Here is a 25,393-nt window from a genome sequence, read left to right on the forward strand (position 1 = left end):
TCTCAAATGGATAGATGCATGTCACTAGCAAGAAGTTGCCTCACAGATTCTGGCTCGAAGGACTCATGTGTGCCAATTATGTCTTGACTCGGGCTCCCACAAAGGCTTTAAAGACAATCACTTCCTATAAGGCTTGGCATGGGAGAAAGCTTCAGTGGATCATTTTCATGTCTTTGAATGTGTTGGATATGCCCATGTGGACTTTCGACACAAGTTGTTAGCTAAGGCACTGAAGTGTATTGTTGGGTATAGTGTAGAAAGCAAAGGCTATCGTCTCTACAATCTTGCCACATGCAAGATCTGCTCCACATGCCTTGATTCAGCCACCTGCTGATTTTGTCCGTCCACAGGCAGTGGATGATGTTGTCAAGCAAGAGATTCAAGAGATACATGCAGCAAAAATAGTTCCAAATTGGCTGATACAAACTCTTAAGGAGAGTAGACTTGAGGCACCTTTGCCTGGCAGGACTCGTAGTGCAGCAAGGCACGAAGGGGGGGCTTCTTTTTGTTGAATCATCTTATGCAGGTACTCTTCTTGATGAGGAATACTTTCTAAGAAGCCAAGAATAATGTGCACTGGATGAATGCCATGCACAATGGATTGCAGTCCATTAGCCATCGGTACCAAATGGGTTTTCAAAGTGTACCAAATGGGTTTTTAAAGTGAAAAGGAAGCCAGATGGATCCATTGATCGGTACAAGGCACGGCTGGTTGCCAAAAGATATGCTTAGAAAAAGGGCATAGATTATGAGGAGACTTTTGCTCCTACATCCCGGATGACAACTATCAGATTAGTTATTGCAGTGGCTGCAACTTTTGTTTGGAATGTTCATCAGTTGGACATAAAAACAGCTTTCCATAATGAGGACTTGCCTCCTGGCTTTGAACTTTCGGATAATATACATCAAGTTTGCAAGCTGAATAAAGCTTTATATGGGCTGAAACAAGCCCCACGTGCATGGTATACCAAGATTGATGCCTTCCTGGCCAGCAAGGGGCTGCATAATAGTCCAACTGAGAGCACCCTCTACATCAAGAAGGATGGGGGGGGATATTTTAGTCATCATTCTTTATGTAGATGACATGCTGCTCACAGAGTCAAATGAGGAAACAATTGCAGATTTCAAGGCTGATGAAAGCTGAATTTGACATGATTTTTTTTCCGAAAAAACAGTTCTAATTATATTACTTCGAGAACAAGATACAAGAGGTCAGCTTATAGCTGACGGGCTGCGTACACAAACCGGACGCAGCCCAAAAGGTAGCATAATAAATCATACTCTCACGGAGGAATATGCTGAGTGTGAATGAACAGCCATCGGGGTGGTGAGTAGTGCCACCGAAGGCCCTGCGTAGTCTGCTCGAAGAAGAGGCTCTGTGAATCCCAAGCCTGGAGGAAGCGTCTCCGCTTCTCCTGACCAGCCCGGGAGTCTCCCTGAATCTGGTCCCACTGGCCTCTGAGGGTATGAATAATCTCACTCCAAATCTCCGCCATGATCTGGGCAGTCGATAAGGAGGTGCCACCGAGGATCTGCGCGCAGCGCGAGGTCCAGATGTGCCATCCTGTAATGCTGCTGATAATCTCCCAGACTGGCTGCCTCTCCCGAACTCCTGTATCAGCCTCTGCTAGGTGCTGTGGGATACCCTCGAGCGGCCCCCACGTCCCCTGTGTGATAAGGAAAGTGGGGTCCTGCTGGCATGCCTCGAACAAGTGATGAAGACCAGGTGCGGTGCTGCACCAACAGAACGCGCCCCAAGTGATCACTCCTAGCTCTGGTGCTGCACGAGTAAGAAGCCCGAAAGTCCACCTCCACACTTCCTGGGCGCGCATGCAGCTCCACAGGCAGTGTTTTGGTGACTCCTCATCCGCATGGCAAATCTGACAGCAACCCTCCTGGCCTATCTGCCTCAACCAGCTCCCCACTGGAAGACCTTTGTGGGTAAGAAGCCACAGGAAGTACGAGATCTTCCGCGGCCGCCAGCTCTCCCACAAGGCCTTCCAGAAAGCCTGCAAAAAGAACCTGGAGATACCCTGTGCGTACCAGCTAGGACGCTGGGTGGGGGGGCGGCTCTGCATCCTCCCGAGAATTCGCCTGCCCAGAGTCGTGCTGTAAGCGAAGAAGGAAGTCTGCCCCTGTCCTGTCACAATCTCTGGCCACCACCACTCTCCTGGGTCCCACTCAAGCTCTGACAAGGCCCGCCCCTCCCAGAGCCAAAGACGCCAAAGCTGCAACTGGTCCTGCTCGATACTAGGGTCGGTATGCCAGACCTTCCCCAGAAGGCCTACGACCCTAACCCTCTGCCACGGTAGTAGGGGGTCAATGAGCGCATCCTCTCTCCTGAGTCGTCCGTCCCCTGAAACCGCGAAGAAGGCGATAGAGGAGTCATCCAAACGTCCTGCGACCACCAGTGGGATGCCACGGGGGGTGAACTGTCCCAGCCAGTGGGTGTCTCCAGGCATGAGGACCTGAGGCTCAGGTGGAGCCAACCAAGCGGCTGGGATCGCTCCGTCGATCTCCGTGCGTCTCGCCTGGACTCCGCGTGCACCTCCCGCTGCGTCTGCCAGATCGGCCATCTCCAGATGTCTGTACGTATCCCTCCAAACTCGAAGGGACCGGGCTGGCTCCCTCATCCAGCCGTCCCACCTGATATGTGATCTCTCCCCCAACTGAAGGCCCTCGGCGTCTCTGACCTGCCCATTCCAGACGAGCGGCTGGCGATCGATCTCCTCCTGACAGCTGGGCTGGGACTGAATGAGACTGAGACGGAGCCGCCTCCAAACCATGAGGAGGCTACGAACGAGTGGGGAGCGGGGCTGAGTGAGCGGGGCGGAAGTGAAGATCCACCTGAAGGACGGTAGCCACTCTCCACCTCGGCGCGGGACACAAGAGCCGACTCCCTGCTGGAGTAACATCTTCCACGTCTGCCCCCCTGGGGTCAAACCGCGGATGATAAGCTTGCCTAACAAGGCCTGACTCTGAAGCTCTGGATCAATGACCCCCAGACCCCCCTCCGCCTGCGGAAGAATGACTGTCTGCCAAGCAACCCTGGCTCTGGTATCTCTCTGCCCATCCTCCCCAGACCAAAGAAAGTTCCGAACCAACCTCCTGAGCTGTGCCACGCTGGATCTCGAGAAGCACCAACAGGAAGCCACATACCAAGCCGTGGCTAGAAGGACCTGGTTAACTACTAAAGCACGACCTGCAAGGGACAGCTTAGCAGTGCTCCAGAAAGCCAGCTTCCGTCGGATGGAATCTAGCACCGGGAGAAACTGCTGAGCTGGCGTAATGTCTAGGCCAACCTGGAAGCCAAGGTATCTAGCTGTCTGACCACGTGGAATCCATCTGAAGCCCAGGAATCGCCCCCACTGAGAACACGCCCCCGGGTCTGTGAGAAAACCAACTGATTTGTTCCAGTTGATTTTCGCACCAGCGGCCGAGCAGAAAACCTCCAGGGCCATCCGCACCCTCTCTAGCATCCTCTCATCGTCCTGGACATAAAGGGCTGTATCATCTGCGTACTCTGAGTCCAGAAGCTCCGTGTCCTCCCGGAGTGGAAGGCGAACACCCCTGAGCCCTGTGGACCTCGCCCGAAGGTAGTAAGTCATGGCCTCGGCGAAGAAGAGAAACAGATAAGGAGCCAGGGGACAACCCTGACGAACTGATCTCTCCAAGCTGAAACGCTCACCCATCCTGCCTCCAATGATGACTCTGCTAGACGCTGTCCTGTACAAAGCTGAGATACCCTGAATCCAGCCTGCCGGGAAACCTAGCCGCTCCAGAGTCCCCTCCAAAAAGGACCAATCCACGCGATCGTAGGCCTTCTCGAAGTCGAGAAGTAAAATGGCAAGGTGTGAACCGCTGTACTGAGCCCACTCCGCCGCCTCTGAAAAGGTGAAGACATTATCCAGGATACTGCGGTCCTGGACAAAGCCTGTCTGAGTGTCATGGACGAGGTCTGGGAGTAGAGGTCGAACTCTGGCACTGATCATCTTGGCGAGGATTTTGTAGGCAGTGGTAAGGAGAGTGATCGGACGCCACTGGCGGATCTCCTGTCTATCTCCTCCCTTCGGGATGAGGCAAATCAGTCCCGAGGAGAGGCTCTCTGGCATCTGACCGCTGCTGAAAATCCCCTGCAGAGCTGCAAGGAGGGGCTGATGGATCTGGTCCCAGAAGGAGGTGAAGAAAGCTCGGGATAGCCCATCCTCACCTGGGCATTTCTGCCCATCAATAGCCATCAAGGCCTCCAACATCTCATCCGCGGTGAATGGCGCCAACAAAGACGCCTGCATGCTGGGCTGGACCAGGGATGGAATGTGCCTCCACACCTCCTCACGGTCACGACTAGCACGAGGGGCAAGTGGCTCCTGCTGGAAGAGGGTCCTGTAGAAGTCAGTGGCCAACCCCATGACCTCCCCCGGGTCCGTAACAATGTGACCATCCGCTGTCCTGAGACTCCGTAGCTGATCACCTGCAGCTCTCTGGCCGTGTGTCCTGAAGAACTCCCTGCACATCCGGTCACCCTTCCGGGCCCAGAAGGAGAGAGAGGCGTGATAGGAGAACTCGGAGCGACGCTGGAGGGTCTCCTCCAAGAGGGCTCTGGCTCGAAGGGCCTGGATCCGAAGCTCCTCCGAGCCCGGGGAAGACTGCTGAAGTCGCTGAATGGAGGCGAGGTCCCTCCGAAGAGCTCTCTCTCTGCCCCACCAATCCTGTCGAACCTGTAGGGCTGCGAGCTGGCAGATCTGGCTGGACTCCTGCAGAGCCTGCGCGACCGAGTCTACCAGATCCATGCCCTCCCCCCAGTCTCTGTCCCAAAGACTGCAAATGCTGCTACGGACGTCCACCCTCGAGAAGATGGAATCGGGAATCCTGCATGATCGGGGGGGGAGAGTCTGGGCTGCCGAATCTAATGAGAGGAGCACAGGCGCATGGTCGGATAGTGTCGTCCCTGGAACAATGCCCGCCTGGCCACCTCTGCTGATGGCCCAATCACTGACATAAAACCTATCAAGCCGCTCCAGGAGTCTGCCTCCTTCCCTGCGGAAGCCCCAAGAGAAGTCCAGGCTCCCGTGCCAACGCCGGAAGGACGGGTCTCTCCAACTGTCCCTCCCTCCTGTCGCGAAGATGAAAGAGTCCCAAGCTGACTGCTCTGCCTGAGCCATACCTGTGAACTCCGGATCTCTACCCTGCTGGTCCTCCAAGGTCTCCAGGTTGTTGAAGTCTCCTCCAACAATCCAGGAATCCATGTCTGGAAGAATCCCTGTAAGTGTCCTCCAAAAGGTGGCTCTGCATCTGAGGTCTGTGGGAGCATAAATGTTGAGGATTCCTATCTTGGATCCCTCCAAATTCAGGCCTACCCAAAGGGCTCGGCCTGGGATCAACGTGCCGTGACCGAAAACTGACTGAGCTAACTGCTCGCACACGGAGGTACAGACCCCCCCGCTCCTCCCCTGTGCGCCGATCGAAGGCTCCCAATAAGTGTAGGAGCGTCCAGGGAGAACCTTCCCGCAGCTACGGGCATGAGCCGCAGAAAGCTTGTGCTCCTGGAGCAGCAGTACATCCAATCGACCAATCACTGCAGGCTGAAGTTCCTGACGCAAAATGAGCTTCCTGGGACCACGGGTACTCGAAGAGTGAAACCCGTTTACATTCCAGGAAACGAGGTGTAGGCTCATGGAGAGGGATGGGGGGCTGCGAACAGCTGTCTGCTCGCAGAAGAAGTCGAAGAAGAATCAGACAGATCGGAGTGGAGGCGCTGCCGCTTGTGAGAAGGTTTGGAGGGGGAGACGGGGTCGTCCTGCCCGTTCTTCAAAACCTTCAGCAAAGGCGAGAGGCCCCTAGTGCCATGAACAAATGCTTTCTCGAGCCAGCTCGAGATCTCTGAAGCAGTCATCCCGTAGAAGGTTCGGAGTTTCTGTTGGGACCAAGCTCTGACATCCTGGGGAAGAGGCCATTCCAGGGGGGGTCTGAGGATCACGATCAATCGGAAACGTTTGGCAGCGCAACGCCACCGCAAGCGCACATCGCCCTCGGACCACTGAGTCTCGAGGAGCTGCCCACCGGACGGGCCTATCCAGGAACAAATCTGGGCGTGTGTCTGCTCTCTGAGAGCCTCCCACACCGAGTCGTCTGTCCAGGTCTCGGTGCCATCGCTGAGGAACGTGAAGGCGAAGCTAGGGCCATCCCTGGGAGCCAAGGCACCAATCCTCCCATCCGCCCCTTTGCGGAGCATGAAGATACTAATGTCGAGACAAGCCGGGAAGGTCCCAAGGTCGGCCACATCCAGGTAGTCCCAGGGGCCAGATCTGTAAAAGTCTCGAGGGAGCTCTCTCTCCTGGAGCTGAGACCCAGCTGAGTCTGCCACTGAGGGGCTAGCGGGAAGGGAAACCTGCTCCACTGGTGGTACAGACACCAGGTGTCCTGCAAGCGGGGGAGGAAGGGGAGGAGGCTGCGGGATAGGCGGCTCGGGCTCCACGGAGGCGACTGGCGGAGAAGGTGGAGGAGGTGGAGCGGAGGCTGCACTCGGCTGGGAAGGCGACGGTGCAGCTAACTCTGTAGGAGGGGCGAGGGGAGCAGGGGGGGGAGGGGGATGGGGATGCATCTGGAACTGGGGCTGAGAGGGAGGGGGAGAGGGAGGGGACTGAGGAAAAGGAGGCGGGGGCTGAAACTGCGGGGCGGGCGAAGGGGGGGGGAAACTGGGGAAACCGGGGAGAAGGCGGGGGGGTGGGGGAGAGGAGGATCTGAGGCTGTGGAGGGTGGGCTGCCGTCGAAGAAGAGGCTCTCCCAGGTCCCTGGGGCATCTGCCTGTCAGGCCTGTGGAGTGCTGCTGCAGGAATGGTGACCTCTGCCTCCTTGCCTTTATCCGAAATCTTCTTATTCTTTCCTCTTTTCCTTCGAACCTCGGTCCAACCGCCCACTACCTCTGGCCCAGGCTCCGACTGCCTCGGCTCCTCCTGACGTGGCTGTCCGGGGGGGGGAGGTGGGGGCGGAGGGGGCGGGGGCGGGGAGGGTCGAGACGAGCTGGCAAAGCGTGGACAAGCAGCCGCCAAGTGCCCAAAGCCATGGCACCGCAGGCACTGACCTGGCTGTCCGGTGACTATCATGCTCTGGGTGATACTGTCGGCACCTGTAACGATCTCGATCACTGCAGGGAGAGTCGCAGGATCCGCCACAGCCACACGGACTCGGGGAGCTCCTGCCGTGGTCACCGCATCGGCAAAGGTGTCGTGCATAACCCAGCCAAAATGGGAGCCCAAGTCCCTGACAATCGGCCGCAGCTCAGTAGCAAGCCCTGGAAAAACGAGTGTCACTGGGTGGCGAGGTATACGGAACCGAGTATCGAAATCCGCTGCGCTGAAACCACGGTACCACGGGACTATCATGATGATCTTCCCATCCATCGATGTGGGGGAACCGGCAACCAGATTGCTCGCAGCTTTCTCACTGGAGAGTTTGAGCCAGAAGATGCCCCTTCCCATAAGGGCCACCTCCTCAATGTGGCCATCCTCTAGCAAGAGAGTGGACTGGAGCCAGTCCCTGATGGTAGACCTGGAGGGGGAGTGTCCAATGACTCTACCGTAAACAGAGGTACGAGCAAAGTCACTGGCTACCGCCTGAACACGGGATGATTGTTGCTCTGTCAGGATAACGCGGTAGGCATCTGGAGAGGGAGGGTCCGACTGGGCCTCCGGATCCGGGCTGGGGGCCGCCATACCGCCAAGACTAACTGCAAGCTTCCGATGAAGAAAAACAGGCTGCCACCCAAGAAGGGGATGAAGCGGCGGTGGAGCCTGGGGGTGAGGCGGGCGAGGCGAAATGAAGGGTCGGAGGGGTCGAAGCTGAGGGCGGGGCGAAGGCTGCGGGGTGCGGGGAGTACGGAAGGGGCGAGAGGGCGGGGGGGGGGGTGAAGTTGGAATGGCGGGGGTGGAGAGGTGAAGCGGGGGGGCGAGGGGAGCGGAATGAGGCGGAGGCGGGTGAAGCGAGGGGTGAAGGAGCAGCGAGGGGGCGGGTTGGAGCGGGGTGGATGGCGAGGGAGCAGCGAGGAACGGAATGGCGGAGGCGGGGCGAGGGCGAGGCCGAGGCGGGCTGAAAAAAAAAAAAAAAAAAAAAAAAAAAAACGCGGGATGGAGCGCGCGGTAGGAGCGGCGGCGAGGGGGGGTTAGAGCGGCAGCGAGGGGGGGGGTTAGAGCGGGGGCGAGGGGCGGGGTGGAGCGAGGGGGCGGGATGGAGCGGAGGTAAGGGGGCGGGATGGAGCGAGGGGCGGGTTGGAGCGAGGGGGGAGGGGCGAGGGGCGGGTTGGAGCGAGGGGGCGGATTGGAGCGAGGGGGCGAGGGGCGGGTTGGAGCGAGGGGGCGGGAAGGAGCGGAGGCAAGGGGGCGGGATGGAGCGAGGGGGCGGGATGGAGCGAGGGGGCGGCTGGAGCGGAGGTGAGGCGAGGGGTAGCGGGAGGGGTGGAGGTGGTCGCAGCGAGGGGGAGGGGGGGGGAGCGAGGGGGGAGGTAGGGGCTAACGGCGAGGGGGGGAGGGGAAGCTCGCAGGAGCAAGAGACTTGAATTTGACATGATAGATTTGGGCATGTTAAATTTCTATTTGGGGATCCATTTCATACAAGACAAGCGTGGCATCGTTATGTCTCAATCCAAGTACGTGCAAAAGCTCTTGGATAGATTCAACATGCAACATTGTAAGCCTACAGCCACTCCCATGGAGCCAGGGCTGAAGCTTACTATGTATGATGCAGGTGAATCAATGGATGTTACACTTTACAACCAGGCTGTTAGATGCCTCATTTATTTGTGCAATACATGGCCTGATATTCAGTATGCAGTGTCTTAGGTGTGCAGGTATATGCACAGCCCAAAAACAACACATTGATAGGCTATAAAACACATCTTTCGTTACTGCAAGGCACAAAGTCTTATGGCTTGATGTTTCCTAGGGGGGATGACTTGCAGATGCATGCTTACATTTACTCAGATTGGGATGGAGACTATGATACTAGGCAGTCCACAAGTGGTAATTGTTTCTTTTTGGGCAAAGCTTGCATTTCTTGGCTGAGCAAGAAACAATCTACTGTAGCTACTTCCTCATGTGAAGCTGACTATAGGGCAGCTTTCACAGCGACATTTGAATGTGTTTGGCTGCGTCTTTTGTTTGCTGTGCTTCATATCTCATTGGAGGGTCCTTCTTCGATTCTCACTGATAGTCAGAGTGCTATACCAGTGGTAAAGAATCCTGTGTTTGATGCTCGCACGAAGCACATTGAGGTTCATTATCATTATGTCAGAGAGAAGTTGCATGCAGAGGAGATTAGTATGATCTATGTGTCAACACATGACAATGTTGCAGACATCTTCACCAAAGCAATTTCACGTGAGAAGTTTGAGGCATTTTGCAGTGCCTTGAACTTATCTCCTTTTGGTGATTGATCAGTTGTACATCATCACATTGGCACTGTAGGGGGGTGTTAGAATTATTGACATATTCGAGGCAGTGACCAATGTAATCCATAAGTGAGTTAGGGGCACTTTTTCCTCACTAGAGGTCTTTCCCCCTGACCACAGTTAATGGGTTAGTGTGGTTTTTTCACTTACACAAAACCACCTCCACTCTTGTTTCTTTCCATCTTATCTATTGCATACTCTACGTTTTTCTCTCCAGCTCTCTTGCATCCTGCTCGTCTGTTCATCCCTCACAATAAGTGTTGCTTTGCTTGCTAAGTATGTCTTCCTTTTGTTTTTCAAAAAGTTTTTGTTGCCTCTTTTTTCTTCTCTTTCGTTTTCTCTTTTATTTTCTGTGTAGATTTTTAGACTTTAGAACAACAAAATCTCTAAATTCGTATGATTGGATATTTACAAAGGTATTTATAAGAACTGCTGTTGCAGAGCATGATTGGGAAAGCATAACTACAAAGGGTGATGGAAGCCTGCCATGAGGAAATATGTGGTGCCACTTCGCACACGGAAATATAGCCATAAAGGTTTTGGCAGCAGGGTATTTTTGGCCAAGTATGCATAAAGATATTCAGGAATGGTGCCATACCTGCCAAGCTTTAGGGAGAGAGATCTGAAAACGGGCCCACTGCACCCCATCCTTGTATTAGGCCTTTTCGAGAAATAGGGGCTGGATTTGGTGGGGCCTTTGCCATGCTCCCGCCATGGAAAGTATTACATTATTGTGGCCACAAATTTTGTTATTAGATGGGCGGAAGCAGATAGTGCCAAGTTGGTGGCCAATTTCTTAGCGGAAAACACGCGTTCATGGTTTGAATGCCCTCTTGAAATTGTAAGAGATCGTGGCCTGGCATTCAGAGGGGAGGTGTTGTAGATTTTGCTGTTCAAGATTTTTGTGGAGCATATGTTTTTGTCAGCCTATTAGCGTCGATGTAATGGTCTAGTGGAGAAGACCAATGGGACGCTGCGCAATATCATAGCAAAGATGATTGAGAGGAACAAGAGTGAATGGGAAAAACGCATAAGGTGGCCACGGGTTTGACCCCGTGCCATCATATTTAGTTAGGACGCTTTCCATAAAGCAAGATGCTCTTCTATATAAGAGTGGCCAAGGCTATTGTTTTGGTATGCAGTCTGCACACAACATTAGATGGTCTGGTCTGGATCTTGAGCGTAGACACAATCCAGACAAAATAATCAAAACACAAAGATAATCAGCAGGCAACTCACCTCCCAACCACCCCCGAGCACGTGGGCTACTAGGCCTATAACTCTGGTGTCCCATTCCACCAGAACCCATCACCAAGGAAACATCGGCATAGCATCTTGTGACCTGCCATGTAGAAGTCAAAAGTCTAGGCTAAAAATTGAGACCAGACCATCCATGGTGTGTGCACTCTGAATATCAACACAATAGCCTTGGCCACTCTTATATAGAAGAACATCCTGCTTTTTGGACATCATTTTGTAAATTCTTTCTTTCATTCCTACATGAGAGAGAGAGAGAGAGAGAGAGAGATTTTATTCCTGTTTTTTGGAATGATTTTGTTTCTTGATTTGCTTGTATAGTTTTGCTTAGTCACCTTCTTCCTTTCTTCTTTATTTCTTGTTTTCTTTCTCCTCTATTTTTTTGACGTATTTTGGTAAGCATTGGGTTTGCCCAAGAGACTCTGCGGTCTTTAGAAACCCAGTATAGCTGCTTATGCTTGGGCCCTGATGACGACATAAGTGTTGCTTTGTTTGCTAAGTATGTATTCCTTTTGTTTTTCAAAAAAGTTTTTGTTGCCTCTTTTTTCTTCTCTTTCATTTTTTCTTTTATTTTCTGCGTAGATTTTTGGACTTTAGAACAACAAATTTCTAAATTTGTATGATTGGATGTATTCTAGTCTTACAAAGGTATATCATATAGCCAACTGGCCCTTTGCTAATGTTCAAGTCCTCTAGTCCCATGTTAGCCTGCTTCCCTTAATCCCAGGGCCCCCTAACCTGCTGGAGTAAGTCCATAATCCAAGGATTAGCGTCTAGGTACATAACAGTTCTTCGACCCACTTAGTCCCCTTCCATCTGTTGGGTCCCATATGTGCCTGGATATTGTTTGAAGTCCGAACATTTACAACTGATAACTGTTTGATTGCTAGGCACACCGTGCTGTCAGCTAGCTTTTTCTGTTATTGGTAATCGTGCTGATTATGTCTGGTTCCTGCTACGGTGGCTACATGTAGATCTCAGTCTTATTATCGTCCTAAACTGTAATACTTTCTTCCTGCTAGGTTGGTTTGGAATGGACTTTTAAGAACATCTACCTCTTATTATTGACTTAAACTGTAATACTTTCTTCCTGCTAGGTTGGTTTGGAATGGACTTTTAAGAACATCGATTTACTGCATTTGAACATTCCTTGGTTGTAAGGATGTCTGCGTGCACACTTCTAGCTGGTGGAAGATCAGAAAACAGAAGCTGTTGAAGTGTTTACCCTGATGATACTTTCCTGGAAAGGGAATGTGTGAAGCAGTGTGGAAGAAGTATGGTTGCATTGTTGAGGATTACACTTATTTGTGTCTATAGTGATATGTGTCACATCTGTTATTTGTCTACCTGGAAAATGAATTTGAGGAAGAATTATGACCGCATTGTCCTCGAAAATTAGGTGTTCATAGGAAAATGTGCCACATCTGTTATTGTCTACCCTGGAAACTGAACTCTCCCTGTCTCTTTTTTGGGGGGGTGGATCATTCAACAGGTTTTCTTCAATCATCCGTCTATGAGCTGAAGAAAAAGGCTGAAATGGAAAACATGGCAAACATGGCTGATTCAGTGAGGCCTGCAGAAGAAACCAATTCCGTTGACTTTGACCCGGTCGGAGATGCAATTCGGCGCCTTGAGGAGAGAGTGTCACAGAAGTGAGACTTTCTGCGTAGAGGTTTGTGCTCCTATTCATTTTATCTTTGTGATTAGAAACAGCATGTTGATTTGGGAGGGAAAGACAATTATATCAAAGACTTTCCGTATGGGATCTGAGGATCAAAAAGGCACACAGATCTGGCTGTTCAGAATTTTTGATCCAACACCACTCCATTGTGAAAGCAGTTTATATATAAAGAGATCACTCTTAACGAGTCTCAAGGCCCTGTAACTTTTGAAAGCATTTGTTAAGATATACACCATCTTCATGTGAAAGAATTTGTTAAGATAAACACCATCTTCATTGTGAAAGCAATTTACGTATCAGGAGATCACTCTTAGAAGAGTCTCAAGGGCTTTTGAGGATTCTGTGATGCCAAGTTAAAAAGCTTTATGATCTTTGGAATCAGCCATAGTTACCAGTGAATGCCGTTCCCCCATCTTGGAAAGGAAAGGCTAGGAGTCTCGGAATAACTGGAACGTTTGTGGAACATGTACGGGTTCTGAAACATCAGGGAAAACCGTTCCTAGTGTTCTTGGAATGCCATATGGAAACCGTTGCAGCGTTCTGGCTTGCATTGCCCGGCATCACTGGTAGGATGGGCCCTTCCGCCCGTAATGGTGCCATTCCGTTGCTATTACTTTTTGCCTGCCCTCCTCTCAGCCCTCCTTGACTCGTAACTTCTCTCAGCCCCTCCTCTCAGCTCCCCTCACCGCTCAGCTCTCCTGTCAGCACCTCCTCCTCCAGGGTCTCAGCCCCTCTGCTCTCCTCTCAGCTCCCCCTCTGGATTCTTCGCTCCCCTCATCCTAGGGGATCTGAGCCCCCTCCTCTCAGCTCCCCTCAGTCTCTTCCTCCTCTCCTTTCTCTTTCAAATTTCTCTCTTTCCCCTTGCTTTGCTGCAAAATCTCCAGCCCCTCTCCTCGTTTTTGCAGCTTCTTATCCCTCTCTCTTCCTCTCTTTCATCCTTACCTTTTTACTTTTTTAATACCTCCTGTGGCATTGATAAGTCTCATTGGTAGGAGGAGGTTGATTCCCTTGCCAAGTATGACAAGGTGAAAGGAGGCACACACAATTGGAATTGTTGCTTTTGTAAAGCGACAGGCTGAATGCATAGAACAAGTGTGGGCTGGAGTGAAGGGAAAGACATCGCCCCTTGCCGTTAGTGTTAGTAGTAAACTTTGCACATTTGAAGGCACGTGCAGAGAGGTCAGACAATATTGCAATACGACTTGTGATTCTTGGTTCTTAGGGTTGAGCAGTCCCATGCACAATTCGACTTCCCAGGTACAATAGGTTCTTTAGTGTGTGGTAGCACAACTGCTTCTGTTTTCGCATCTATTTTTGTCTCATTCTTTTGGAGGAGAGCTTTATCCTTACAAGCTAGCCTTGTGGCCTCATGGCATCTTGGGAGGAGAACAAGGAGTTTCCAACCTCATAAATAGAACCCTCCAGAAATGGCTGTTACATTTGCTATCCCAGTCACTAACAATACCCGCCAGTAGTCCATACAATCGATAAATATCCACAAATAGCTTTGCTAATTTGGGAGATCTAACGTCTTCATTGGTTGGAATAAATTGAGCCCTCTTGGTCAATCGATCCAGAATTACCCACACAGAGTCATGCCCGGCTATGTCCTAGTTAACTTTAAAAAAATCCATGGAGATACATTCCCATTTGCCATATGGGTGCTTCAAGGATGGAGGATGTAAGATGTTAAGCTTTAATAACTTGGCATTTTTGGCACTTCAATACATAATCTTTTCCCCCCGAAAAAAGAACCTTCGATTAATGCTTGAAAAGCACCATACAAGTCATCTTCCAATAGGAGCTATTGATGGTAAATACAAGAGAAGAAACTGGTTCACTGCCTAGGGTCTCTACGGAAACGGGCTAACAATCAAGGTGGTGGTCTATACATCTAGTGAATAGCTCTCACGGAAAGAGTGTAGAAGATGCCGGTAGGCACGCCTTGTAGAAACGCTCCCACCTTTCGACGGTTGCACGTGAACTTGGAGTACTGCGCTCTGTGATGGCGTACAAGGTAAAGATGATATCCTGCCAGATAGTGACTAGGGTAGCTGTTGGAGGGACCTGATGGCCTCCCATTACCTGACTACAGCGGGTGACCTAGATGTTCCAGGTAGTAATGCTAGACAATCTTCCATACACTATCCTCTGGTGATACAATCGGTTGTGCACAAAGGGACTGCGTCATGGATCTCAGTACGAGGGACCACCTGGCCTCGAATCCTGTAGGCGGGAGAGATTGGATCGATAGAGAAAGCATGCCCCTCCTCTGTGATCCACACCACTATCCCCCAAGTGAAGTCTCGCTGCATTTGTTGAGTGCTATCTTGATCCTGAAGGCGACTGACCATATCCTTTGCGTAGTTGTACATTTCAATACATAATCTTAGGTGTCCTCTACTTCAAGTCAAAAGAATTGTCTTTCGAATTGCGCATGTCTTCTAAATTGTTGGATGTCCAGCAATAGGACTATCATGATACTCGAAAAGAATTTGGCACCTAATTTCATTATTATCTAGGACACATATTCTACCTTTTTAGAGCTAGTAGCTGTCTTGAATACTATATTTTTTTGCAATTGAGTTCTTTATCGCCATCGTGTCGTGTGTCAACCATTTCCATGTGACTCCTCGATGAAAGCTTCTCGACCTATGGGATCTCTTAAAATAATAAATTTTATTTTGCAATTGCATCCCAGTTTATGATTTATGAACAACAGTCAGGTTCTCTTTGAGCCCATCCCACTTCAAAGACCTTTATGCTCAATGAGATGGAGACCTTAAGCAAATGATGAACAATAGTTGAACCACCTTGTGAAGACTCCGAAACAAAGGCAGTTGCAACCTACTACACCTAGCCTAGCCGTATCACTCTGCCATGCTCTAGTTTAGGCGTAGTTGCGATGGACAGCTTACCCATCTTCCCATTGAAACAAGAGTGAGATAAAGTATCATTGTACTCGACGCTACGTTGACTAGATTGAGTATGGCTCTAATACCATTGTGACATTGGTAGGAATTGATGTGCGCAATGATTTGCCACTCGAGATTCTTACTTTGCACTTACAAAAAATAACACACGAGATGATAGGAAAGATTGTAGATATGAGAGATTAACTTTGTATCATCATGACCAAAGACACGATTGACAGCCTGCACCCTACCAAGTTTTTTGGCTTTACAAATGACTCACACAACTCAAGATATTGACTCGATTAAGGACCTTAAAGACCAACAAGCTAATATTGCACTACAACAACAATAATATATTGAGGTCTGCTCTTATCTATAGTCCACATGCATGGGTAGGCCAAGCCCGCGGCAAAAGAGGAGCTGAAAACCGCCTTCCCTTGCGAGATTGTAGAAGCCACAGCTCTTGGATTCGCCAGCCATGCTTGAAGGTGATTGTTGTGTTCTTAAGATGCATTGCCAAATGTTCATGCATGCAGTTACATATAATGTCGTCTAACCACAAGTCTTGATTCATCTAAAGCACCAATCACACGCCACTAAATGAAGAGGCCTCGTACTCTGAAGGTGCCGAAGGGTCCCCCATGAGGGATTTTCCAACATTCTCCCCCTAAAACGAAATTGTGGAAAATAGCCTTAACTTCTCACCAATGAACTTGTCAGACCGAGGAAGAATAACCTGCTGCTCTAACACAGCTTGACGCAAGAACAACCTAAACGAGTGCAACAAAAAACCGGCTTATTGACTAAGAGGCAAAGCCAATATTCCAAGAGAAGGCAAATTACCCACAAAGAGTCAAATCACCTCAAGACGATTGCGCACCCACTAAGAGCCAATACAATTCCAAAACACACTTCGCAGAATAAAAATGCCCAGTCATACTAATCTGCGTCAACCTCTGTAAGACTAGCCACCTCATTTACTATTGTAGATTCCTCATCAACACATGCTTTGTCTCTTGAAGTCTTTTAATTGCTCGTCACTATCTTTTGTAGGATTATTTTTTGATATGCCCCTCCTTTCCACAATAGTGGCAAACTTGATGCTCCCTCCTTTCACACTTTTCCTTTACTCGATTGTGTAGGTTAGTTTTCCTCTGGGTGAAAAGGCTTCCGATCTTCTTTCTTCACTTAAGCGTAATGCAATTAGGTCATTTCTGATCTTATATGAAGTATTTGCACCAAATCAGGATATCTATGCGATAAGTTCGAAAACAAGATTAGCCAACAGATGCCAACTGCTTTCACAAAGCTTGCATCCGATATCAAAGCTGAGCAGTTCGATGAAGTGCTTACAAACCCTTAGACAACATCGTCTGATACCAAATGATAGAAATTGATGCACGGAATGAGACTTACACGCAAGATTCTTACTTTGCATTTACTTAAAATAGCACGTGAGATGATAGGAAAGAAACTGAGTAGTTGATACTATAGATATCAAAAATCAACTATGTATTATCATGACCAAAACACACGACTGAGAGCCTCACCCCTTTTACATGAATAACACAGCTCAATGACTAACACAATTCAACTGACTTGACTAAGGACCCTAGAAACCAGCAAGCTAAGCTTGCACTATAGTAGCAAGAAGATACTGAGGTTGACTTTATGCACAGGCCAAGCCCATAGCAAAAGAGAAGTCGAAAATTGCAATCAGACATAGTCTCATCCAATCATAGGTCTTGATTCAATGAAGCACCAATCACACACCACTAAATTGAGGCCTCGTGAAGGTATCCAAGAGTCCCCCATGAGGTTTTCACCATCAACATCAACATCAACATTGATAAGAGAGTTGCCGCAAGTTACGACCTAGCCATGGGTTTCTTTTGAGCTCATGTTGTTGTTGTCGAATCGTTCTCTTGTGAGGTCTCTGTATTACGTCGACCTCCTTCCATAAGAGCTCCCTCTCTAGAACCCTGTGCCCATGCCCACTGCTCACGAGGTAGGTCCTTAATGTGCCATGTGTCCTTAATGTAATTTCACTAAAGCCCTCTTAAGGGCATTCCACTTGCATCTAGAAATTAATGCCTAGGCCTAGGAATACCCCTAGATCCTAGCCCTTTAACCCGTATATGCAAGCATTACCTATCCCTCTTGGTTTTCCGACTAACCATAACCAACCACAAAGTTCCACGATTATAGTTGACTTAACACGAGTTCTCTCAATTTTTGACTCTGTGAGGGACCTTGGCGGTGGAGGAAGCAAATAATCTGACAGCGAACTTAAACTTCTACTTTTCTTACAGGTATTGATGCTAATCTTGCATCTCCTCTTTCTCACACTTTTTTGCTATGTTGAAAGCAAAAATTGATGCTAATCTTGCCTCTACTCTTTCTCACACTTGCTTACAGAGGAGGGAAAGTAAACCGGGAGGTTGGCTTACATATGGATGGATGCCATCGAGTATGTGGGTGCAAACAATGTTACTCAATGTATTTCTGATGTGGATAACCCCAATATGGTAGTAGGGAAGAAGTTACTTTCACTCTTTGCATGACACTATTGTGTTCAAGTTTGAATGATCGGTTGACAGAAGTCCACCCCAATATGGTAGTAGGGAAGAAAAGTTACTTTCACTCTTTGCATGACACGATTGTGTTCAAGTTTGAATGATTGGTTGCATAAGTCTTTAAAGAGACCATAAGATGGTTTGATGTAACCCAATTGTGTAAATTATTGATCGTATCGATTTGGTTTTATATATGAAACCATGGCGTGGTTTGTGTTTGGTTTGCAAGTTACATGGTGAAACTAATAGATAGTTTTGTCAAGGTGCTTGATGGACTAGGGGTTCCAGAATTCCTTTATTTCTGGATATGTATTTATTATATGGAAATTTCCTAGTGGTTAATGAGGATAGTGATAAATGGTAATCCCTATAGAAGGGGCACAAGAATGCCCTATGGGGGAAAGCGTAAGGGGTTAATACTTGGCAAGATGCTAAGTGTAGATAGGAGCCTTCTAGGATAAAGTGTGTCAACACACATGAAGTTAAGAATGACAAAGATACATAGGTGGTGTTATGAAGTAGATGTCAACCCTTTGTGCATGTTGAATTGTTTGGAAGGAAGTGACTCGCCTTTGGGCATTTGTGTGGTTTACAGTTTGGCATAGTTCTCGATTAGAGAAGGGTTATATAGCTCTTTACAATTTGGTCTGAGAGCAAGGTCAAATGAGTTCGTGCACTGATTACAAACTTGAGAGCATGGTTCTACGGTGGACATGTTAGCTCGATGAAATGAAGTTGTCAGCTTTTTGGAGTTGCGTGACCTAGTGATGACATTAGTTGTGCTACACCATTTTGGAATCTGCTACTATAGTAACAATCGGTTGCGTACTCGATGTGTTGTGGTCGTTGGATGTATTTGCAGACTGCAAGTTGATTGTAGGGTGCTATAATGGATTGATTCGGCTTTGCTTATGCACAAGAACAACCACAAAACCACCACGTGGGGTTGGGGATAAATCTTGGACCCAAATTGACAGAGCCATAGTTTGTAACAGGATTGGCATTGGGTGTCTATTAGTAAATTGGAAGACGGTTAACATGGAGATATGCATAGGTACATAGGGATTCAAGTCGCCGTGTCTTGCACACCTATATTTGACTCTTTTGATTTGGGATTTTGCAGTGCATATAACAGTGCAACGTGACGCATAGCGAGCTCATGGAAGCACACAAAGAGATTGGAGTTTTTCTAGTTGTATATGTATATGCATTTGTGATCATCTAGTGTCCATTCCTTCAAAATAGTCTCAATGTCATACCACAAATGAAGTCTTTCAGTGACCTATCGTTGGGATACTCCTTATTGGGTACATTGGATGGTGCTACTGTTGTGAGTTCTTGGTGAGGTGATGGCTTAGGCTATGATCAAGGAGTGCATAACAAAAAAAAAAAGCCTGGAGATTTTAGAGGGATATCAATACAAGCCCTTAGAAGGAGTAGAACTAAAGTTTTTAATAACTTTTTAAGGCTGTGTCCTATTCTTGCAAGGTTTTTTGTGTGCTGGAAATTTAAATTTATTGAAAAGAAAAGGGGAATTCACAGGTCTTAAAGACGAGATTCAAGCAAGACATAAGTTATGTGGAGCATTGTGAGACAAATCTTGCAGATTACATCATATAATAATTCATCAATGTGCCCAAAAACTATGGCATTCATAAAGAACCAGATCAGGTCCTGTTTACTGTGTCCCTAACTAGATTCGAAATTCGGACTTGTAGTTTTTTTAGCACACTAATTTCATCCAAGAGTGCTCATGTCTAGGTGAGCAAAATTGTAATTTGTGCCTTAGCTAGCCATACTTAGTTCCTTTTTCAAAACAGATAAAAAATATTATGTAGATAATACTTGATTTGTTTGAATGTGCACTAATCGGTTTTTGGTTTGATGAATTTCCATCTCGTTGTCAACATTATTTGTCAACAAGTTGAAAGAAACTAGGTTAGACTATAGCAATGATTTAGTTTGCATGTCTGAAGAGAGAAAACCGGAAGTTATTGTCTTTCCTCCCTTGCAACGTTTTGTGGAGTGATGAGTCTCTAACTGCTTTGATGGTAGACATAATTTTATATGCTATTTACTTGTCTTTCAATTAGCTCTTTGGCTTTTTTCTTACAAAACATAGCAAGGATTTTTTAGTATCATTGAACTTTGCTAGTAAAGAGGATCGATTGTTTAGTAAAGGTAGCTACGTTTAAGAAAAGTTAGGATGTAAAAGAGAAAACATTAGTCTAACTAGGTATTGATGGGAATTATTTGTGAGCATATCTGAAGAGGTCGACTGTCCACGTATGTAGCATTAAGAGGAAGTTAGCAATTTAGCCATCATCTTGATTAAGCAATAGAATCTAGCGATCTAACCATCTAGCTATCTCATGTTCAAGCTTCAAGTTTCCGAGTATGAAGTTTATTGATATTGATTTAGGACATGTAGTAATAGCTGGCCTCCGTCGTCAACCACAATACTTGAATTTTTCTTTCTAAGAACTTAAGAGATCTTTCCATGAGAGGCACGAAATTTCGGTTGTACTCTTTTAAAGAGTCTTGCCTTTTAAAAGCTATTGATAAGGGAATCTCAAAGTTTGCTTTGCAAATCGAAGAAAGTTTAGGAGTTCAAAATATCTTATCAGAATGGAAAGGGAAGATTTTGAAGAAAGTTGCTTTAAAACTAGAAGTCCTTTCAGTTAATTGTTCAAAGCAAAGTAACCATCTTTCTAAAGAAGATTCTTCTTCGGAAATATCATTGGAAATTCGTCATTTCTTATATGGACGAATGTTCCAATAACTTTATTTTTATTTGCAAAAAGTTTTACATAGAATGTTTTTTGAGAGAAGTGAACTCGTCTACCAAAACTTCACCCTGGCCTTAGTTTCTCAAACATATTTGATCTTAAGACACTAGAGTTTTTGCAAATCTTTAGGGTTTGTTTGCAATCCAAGTATTTCTTTTCTTTGTGTTGCTTGAAAATTTCACAAAACTCTAAAAAGCCAACATTTATTATAGCTATTTGTGAGTTTACTTTCATAGATGTCTCTAAATGGCTAATCTAATACTTCAAAGCCATGTTGCCAAGCGTCCATGAACTTTGGAAGGACTTATTAAAGGAGGCAAATGTCCCCTTGCATTCAAGCTGGATTTTAAATGACACTGTAGGAGTGCTTCCTATTGTAAAATTTTGTAATTCCTCTCGAAACATTCAAGAAAAAGAGTCTCCTATTCTCCTTTTAAACCTATGATTTTACTATGCGTTCTACAAAGATCGTTCTAGAATATCTGATGTTTAGAATCATAAAGCTAATGGTTGAAGCTTTTTAAGTTGAGGTATGACAAAGATAGATTGAAAGTGCTAAAAATTGAGAAACAACTTTATGTTTTGACTTTTGGTGGTTAAATAATAAAGATTGTGACATCGATTCTAAAAAGAAAAGATACACAAAGGTAGTAAGTGTTGAAGATTTACATCACAATAGGTGATTCTTTTATCTTTTGACTAATTTGATTTTATGCAATGTCTTATTCCTATCAATACCTGCTCTATCATTTTACATAAGCTTAGCCAAGTTAGGCATTTTATAGATGAATTATTTATACTAGATGTTCTTGACTTTCAAGACTTTATGTGCAAAGACGTCGCTTGTGCTTTTGGAGAATGGTGTATCGGCCTTAGGCATGTTTAGAATGATTGAACATTAGTTGAAAATAAAACGCGGGGAGCTGAATAGCCCATTTTTCAAAAGAGAGTTTGATTGACTATGCATGTGCTTTCTAAGTTAGGAATGTAATTTTGCATCTTTGTAGGAAGCAGTATATAAGTGTAAGGAGATCTTTTAGTTTTTTATGTTTTAAATAATCCATTCTTTCTATAAATTCTTTCGTTCATTACTACGAGAGAGAGAGAGAGAGAGAGAGAGAGAGAGAGAGAGAGATTTTATTCCTATTTTTTTGCTCGATTTTGTTTCATGATTTGCTTGTTTATTTTTGCTTAGTCACCTTCTTGCTTTCTTCTTCATTTCTCTCTCTTTTATTCCTATTTTTTTGCTCGCTTTTGTTTCTTGATTTGCTCGTTTATTTTTGCTTAGTCACCTTCTCTCTCTCTCTCTCTCTCTCTCTCTGGGATGTATTTTAGTAAGCACTAGGTTTGCCCAAGAGACTTCGTGGGTATTTAGAAACCCAATACAGTTGCTTCTTCTTGGGCACTAATGATGACATAAGTGTTTCTTTTCTTGCTAAGTATGTCTTTCAAAAAATATTTACTAGAACTTGTGATGAATTTATATTTGTCATCACTAGTGAAGTATGTTGTTGGTTGAGATGTGTTACCTCTATCAAACAAATGACGTGACTATACATCATCTGCATGTGTTGATTAAAAACGAGTGTTTAATGTCATTATATGATGGTGAGTTGCATGTTAATCTTGTACTTGTAAGATTGAAAATTGCCATAAGGATTTTGTTAATAGTCATTCAATTTTTTCTTCAACAGCACTGTCTACCTGGAAGTTTGAAGTTGTTAGTGGTGATAGTAGATATATGTGACATTACAATGTATATCAAGCCATGCCTAGTAACATTGTTGGGCAGAAAGCTACTTGTTCTTGAGTTAATCCCTATGAATGATGTATTGTACGACCTGCAACTCTTTGTATTGGAAATTGTTTTTTGATAACTATATTTTGTACTGTGGTGTCCTATTTGTATTTCTTTTGAGATAGGAAAGATGCATGTCCAATAATGTTGTATGCCATTTGTATATAAGTTTGTATGTCGAGCTCATGATTTTGTACCTACAGATGATTGAAGAAACTATGTCCAAATGATTGGATCATTGGTAACATCATGTTTGTTTTAAAATGGTTGTTGTAAAAGTCTTTTGCTTTGAAAATGTGAGTTTCACATTGGGTTTTTTGGAAAACAATGTGATTTATAGCCTTTTTAGTATATAATAACTATGCTATTGTCAAGTATCTAGGGGTTTGGGAAAACATGCTTCATTTATGATATCAATTTCTTGTTGTGTTTGCTTGTTTTTTCGTAATTTGTTTAGAATATTTAGAAACTCAATATTAGATTGCTGTATAACTTGTGAGAGTTCATAGCATTTGAAATTTTGTATCCAAATTTTTGTTGTTGGCAGTATATCTTGTTGTGCAAATATCCACTTATCATGCACAAGGGGTGCTTGATATAAGTCACCAAAGAAGAAGACGTGTAATCCACCAAATGATAGATGTTGTACATGTTTAATTGTCCGTAAACGCTTGTCTAATATTGTAAGCATCAATGCTCCTATTAAGGATATTTTATCTATAACAATTGCTTGTAGTTCTGAATACACTTTTGTGAGTGTATCTAGTCGTTCATATGGTATTTGTGACTTTTCTTTTTGGTTGATAGGAATACATAAGATTAGTGTAGTGTCATTCGATCTATATTGTATGTGAATTTACCAATGTATTCTAGTTTAAGGAGTTTTAGTTTCAATGGATCAAACATATTTATTTTAATTAAATTTCCTTGTTAAGTATTCAGTGAATACCTTTAAGAGAGTTGTTTTTCCAATACCAGCTCCTCTTGTGATAAATGCATATATTTGCTATTCTTGTTGGTAAGTTAACTTGAATGCAATGTCATAAAAAATTTGGCGTTTTTGTAGATTTACCTATCATATTTACTTGTAGTATACATCCAAGGATAAAGCAACTCCTTTTGGTGTTAGCAATTAATATTGTAGTTTTCATTCAATATTTGTAGCATTTGTTAACTTGATACTGTTTTCACGAAAGTCGAATGTTGTTGAGCTTATGAAATCATCGTTGTCTTTTGATAATTGATGAGCGTTTTCTTCAAAGTTATTCCAGCTAGATTCATGATTATTACAGTAAGCATGTGTGTATTTCTTTGCATTATCTGTTATATTATCAATGTGGAGATTGTAGAAATCCTTCCATGCTGTATATGAACCTTTTAATTTTTCTTCATTTGCTAAAAAAGATAGATGTAATAAGATCATCTCTCTGTTGTAATTTTCAGTGTCACAGTGTCTATTATATTTTATTAATATTTTCATTCTATCTTCTTTTCACTTTCTGTAGCTTTCATTGTAACTATAAGATGCAACAATGTCAGATAGGGTACAATTGTCAAGGGAAGAAGGATGTGCCTTGTATTTTTCTATAATGGACATGCACATTATGTCTGTGGGATTGCCAGGTAAGGCCTAGAGCTCATAATTGCGTTTTAGCACCAGAGATTGATCTTATGGCGGTGCTGTGTTGGTAATTGGAATGTCCTAGAGGCATGCTCTAGTGGTAGTGAGAGTATGATAAAAACATCTTGTTGAGCAGATATTTGTTGCATGTTTAGGAATGCGATCCAAGTTGCTTGATACGTGTCGTAGTATCGTTGTGTTCACGCTTGTATTTTTCTATAATTGCATTAAAGGTTCTTGTTATTGTATTATCACATTTTGTGAGGTATGATGATGTGCAATATGATGCAGCTGCACATGGCTCTAAAATATATTGAGTGTCTATATTATATTTTCGTAGATTTATAAGTTATAGTGTGAAAGGATTAGTATGTATATTTGCTAGATTATATTTTAAAATACTATTCCTTTGCCTTTCTGAGCATATGTCAATCTCGCTGGTGGTCTTACTTTCTCTGGTAGACCAATGTCGGATGCCACATATCTCAATCGTGTTATGGCAACTGCCATGTCATCGGTCGAGCATACCACGATCGAGGTATGTGGCATCCGACGGTACCTCGATTGAGGTATGTCAGCTGCTATGTCGGATGCCACATACCTCGATCGTGGTATTTGACATGCGGCCAAGTCATCGGTCAAGCATACCACGATCGAGGTATGTGGACTTGCCACGGTACCTCGATCGAGGTATGTCAGCTGCCACGTCGGATGCCACATACCTCGATCATGGTATTTGACATGCGGCCAAGTCATCGGTCGAGCATACCACGATCGTGGTATGTGGACTTGCCATGGTACCTCGATTGAGGTATGTCAGCTGCCATGTCGGATGCCACATACCTCGATCGTGGTATTCGACATGACCCATGTCATCTATCGACGATACCTCGATCGAGGTATCTAGACTTGCCACGATACCTCAATCGAGGTATATGTGTCTTGCCAGGATACCTCGATCAGGGTATAGGCTCGGTTTGGTGGATGAAAATGGAAGACCTCGATCGAGGTATTGGCTTGGTTCGATTGTCCTCGTGTGCCAATTTCATTGGAGACGATACTCGATCGAGGTATTTCACACTGAAGCAAAACCTTTGTATTTTCACTCGAGGGGGTGTCACACTCCCCCGCAAGTGGTTCGGAAGTGGACACCCTTAGCTTGCTACCTCCCAGCAAGATGTGATTTGCAACTCAGTCCCAACCAAGGACTTAGACCAGAAAATGCTTGATACAACCTTGTACATTTTGTGACATGATGGCTCATAGCATGATCATTTTTTGGAAATTGTTGACTCCTCAGTTACTTAAATATTG

The 25,393-nt window shown here is 45.7% G+C and overlaps 1 protein-coding gene across 4 annotated transcripts in view; it reads left to right on the top strand.

The window, feature by feature from the left end:
* Positions 1 to 19,493, top strand: part of LOC147880676 (Mitochondrial import inner membrane translocase subunit Tim17/Tim22/Tim23 family protein) — a 65,992-nt gene extending 46,499 nt beyond the window's left edge. The window contains exons 5-8 of one of the 4 annotated variants that reach the window (XR_015540599.1): positions 12,192 to 12,371; positions 17,092 to 17,141; positions 17,554 to 17,607; positions 17,714 to 17,731. Coding sequence is in view for 2 of the 4 variants with exons in the window: in XM_087371255.1 (XP_087227381.1) it covers positions 12,192 to 12,355 (164 nt within the window). In the remaining 2 variants the exon portion in view is untranslated. Of the gene's footprint in view, positions 1 to 12,191; positions 12,372 to 17,091; positions 17,142 to 17,553; positions 17,608 to 17,713; positions 17,732 to 18,994 lie in introns of those variants that run through there. The other 3 variants (XM_087371255.1, XM_087371254.1, XR_015540600.1) reach the window with 3 other exon arrangements.
* The last annotated feature ends 5,900 nt before the right edge of the window (positions 19,494 to 25,393 follow it).

The sequence above is a fragment of the Dipteris shenzhenensis genome, chromosome 32 (assembly GCF_047967505.1).
Source record: "Dipteris shenzhenensis isolate YYH24624 ecotype China chromosome 32, Dip_SZ_1.0, whole genome shotgun sequence".
NCBI lineage: Eukaryota > Viridiplantae > Streptophyta > Polypodiopsida > Gleicheniales > Dipteridaceae > Dipteris > Dipteris shenzhenensis.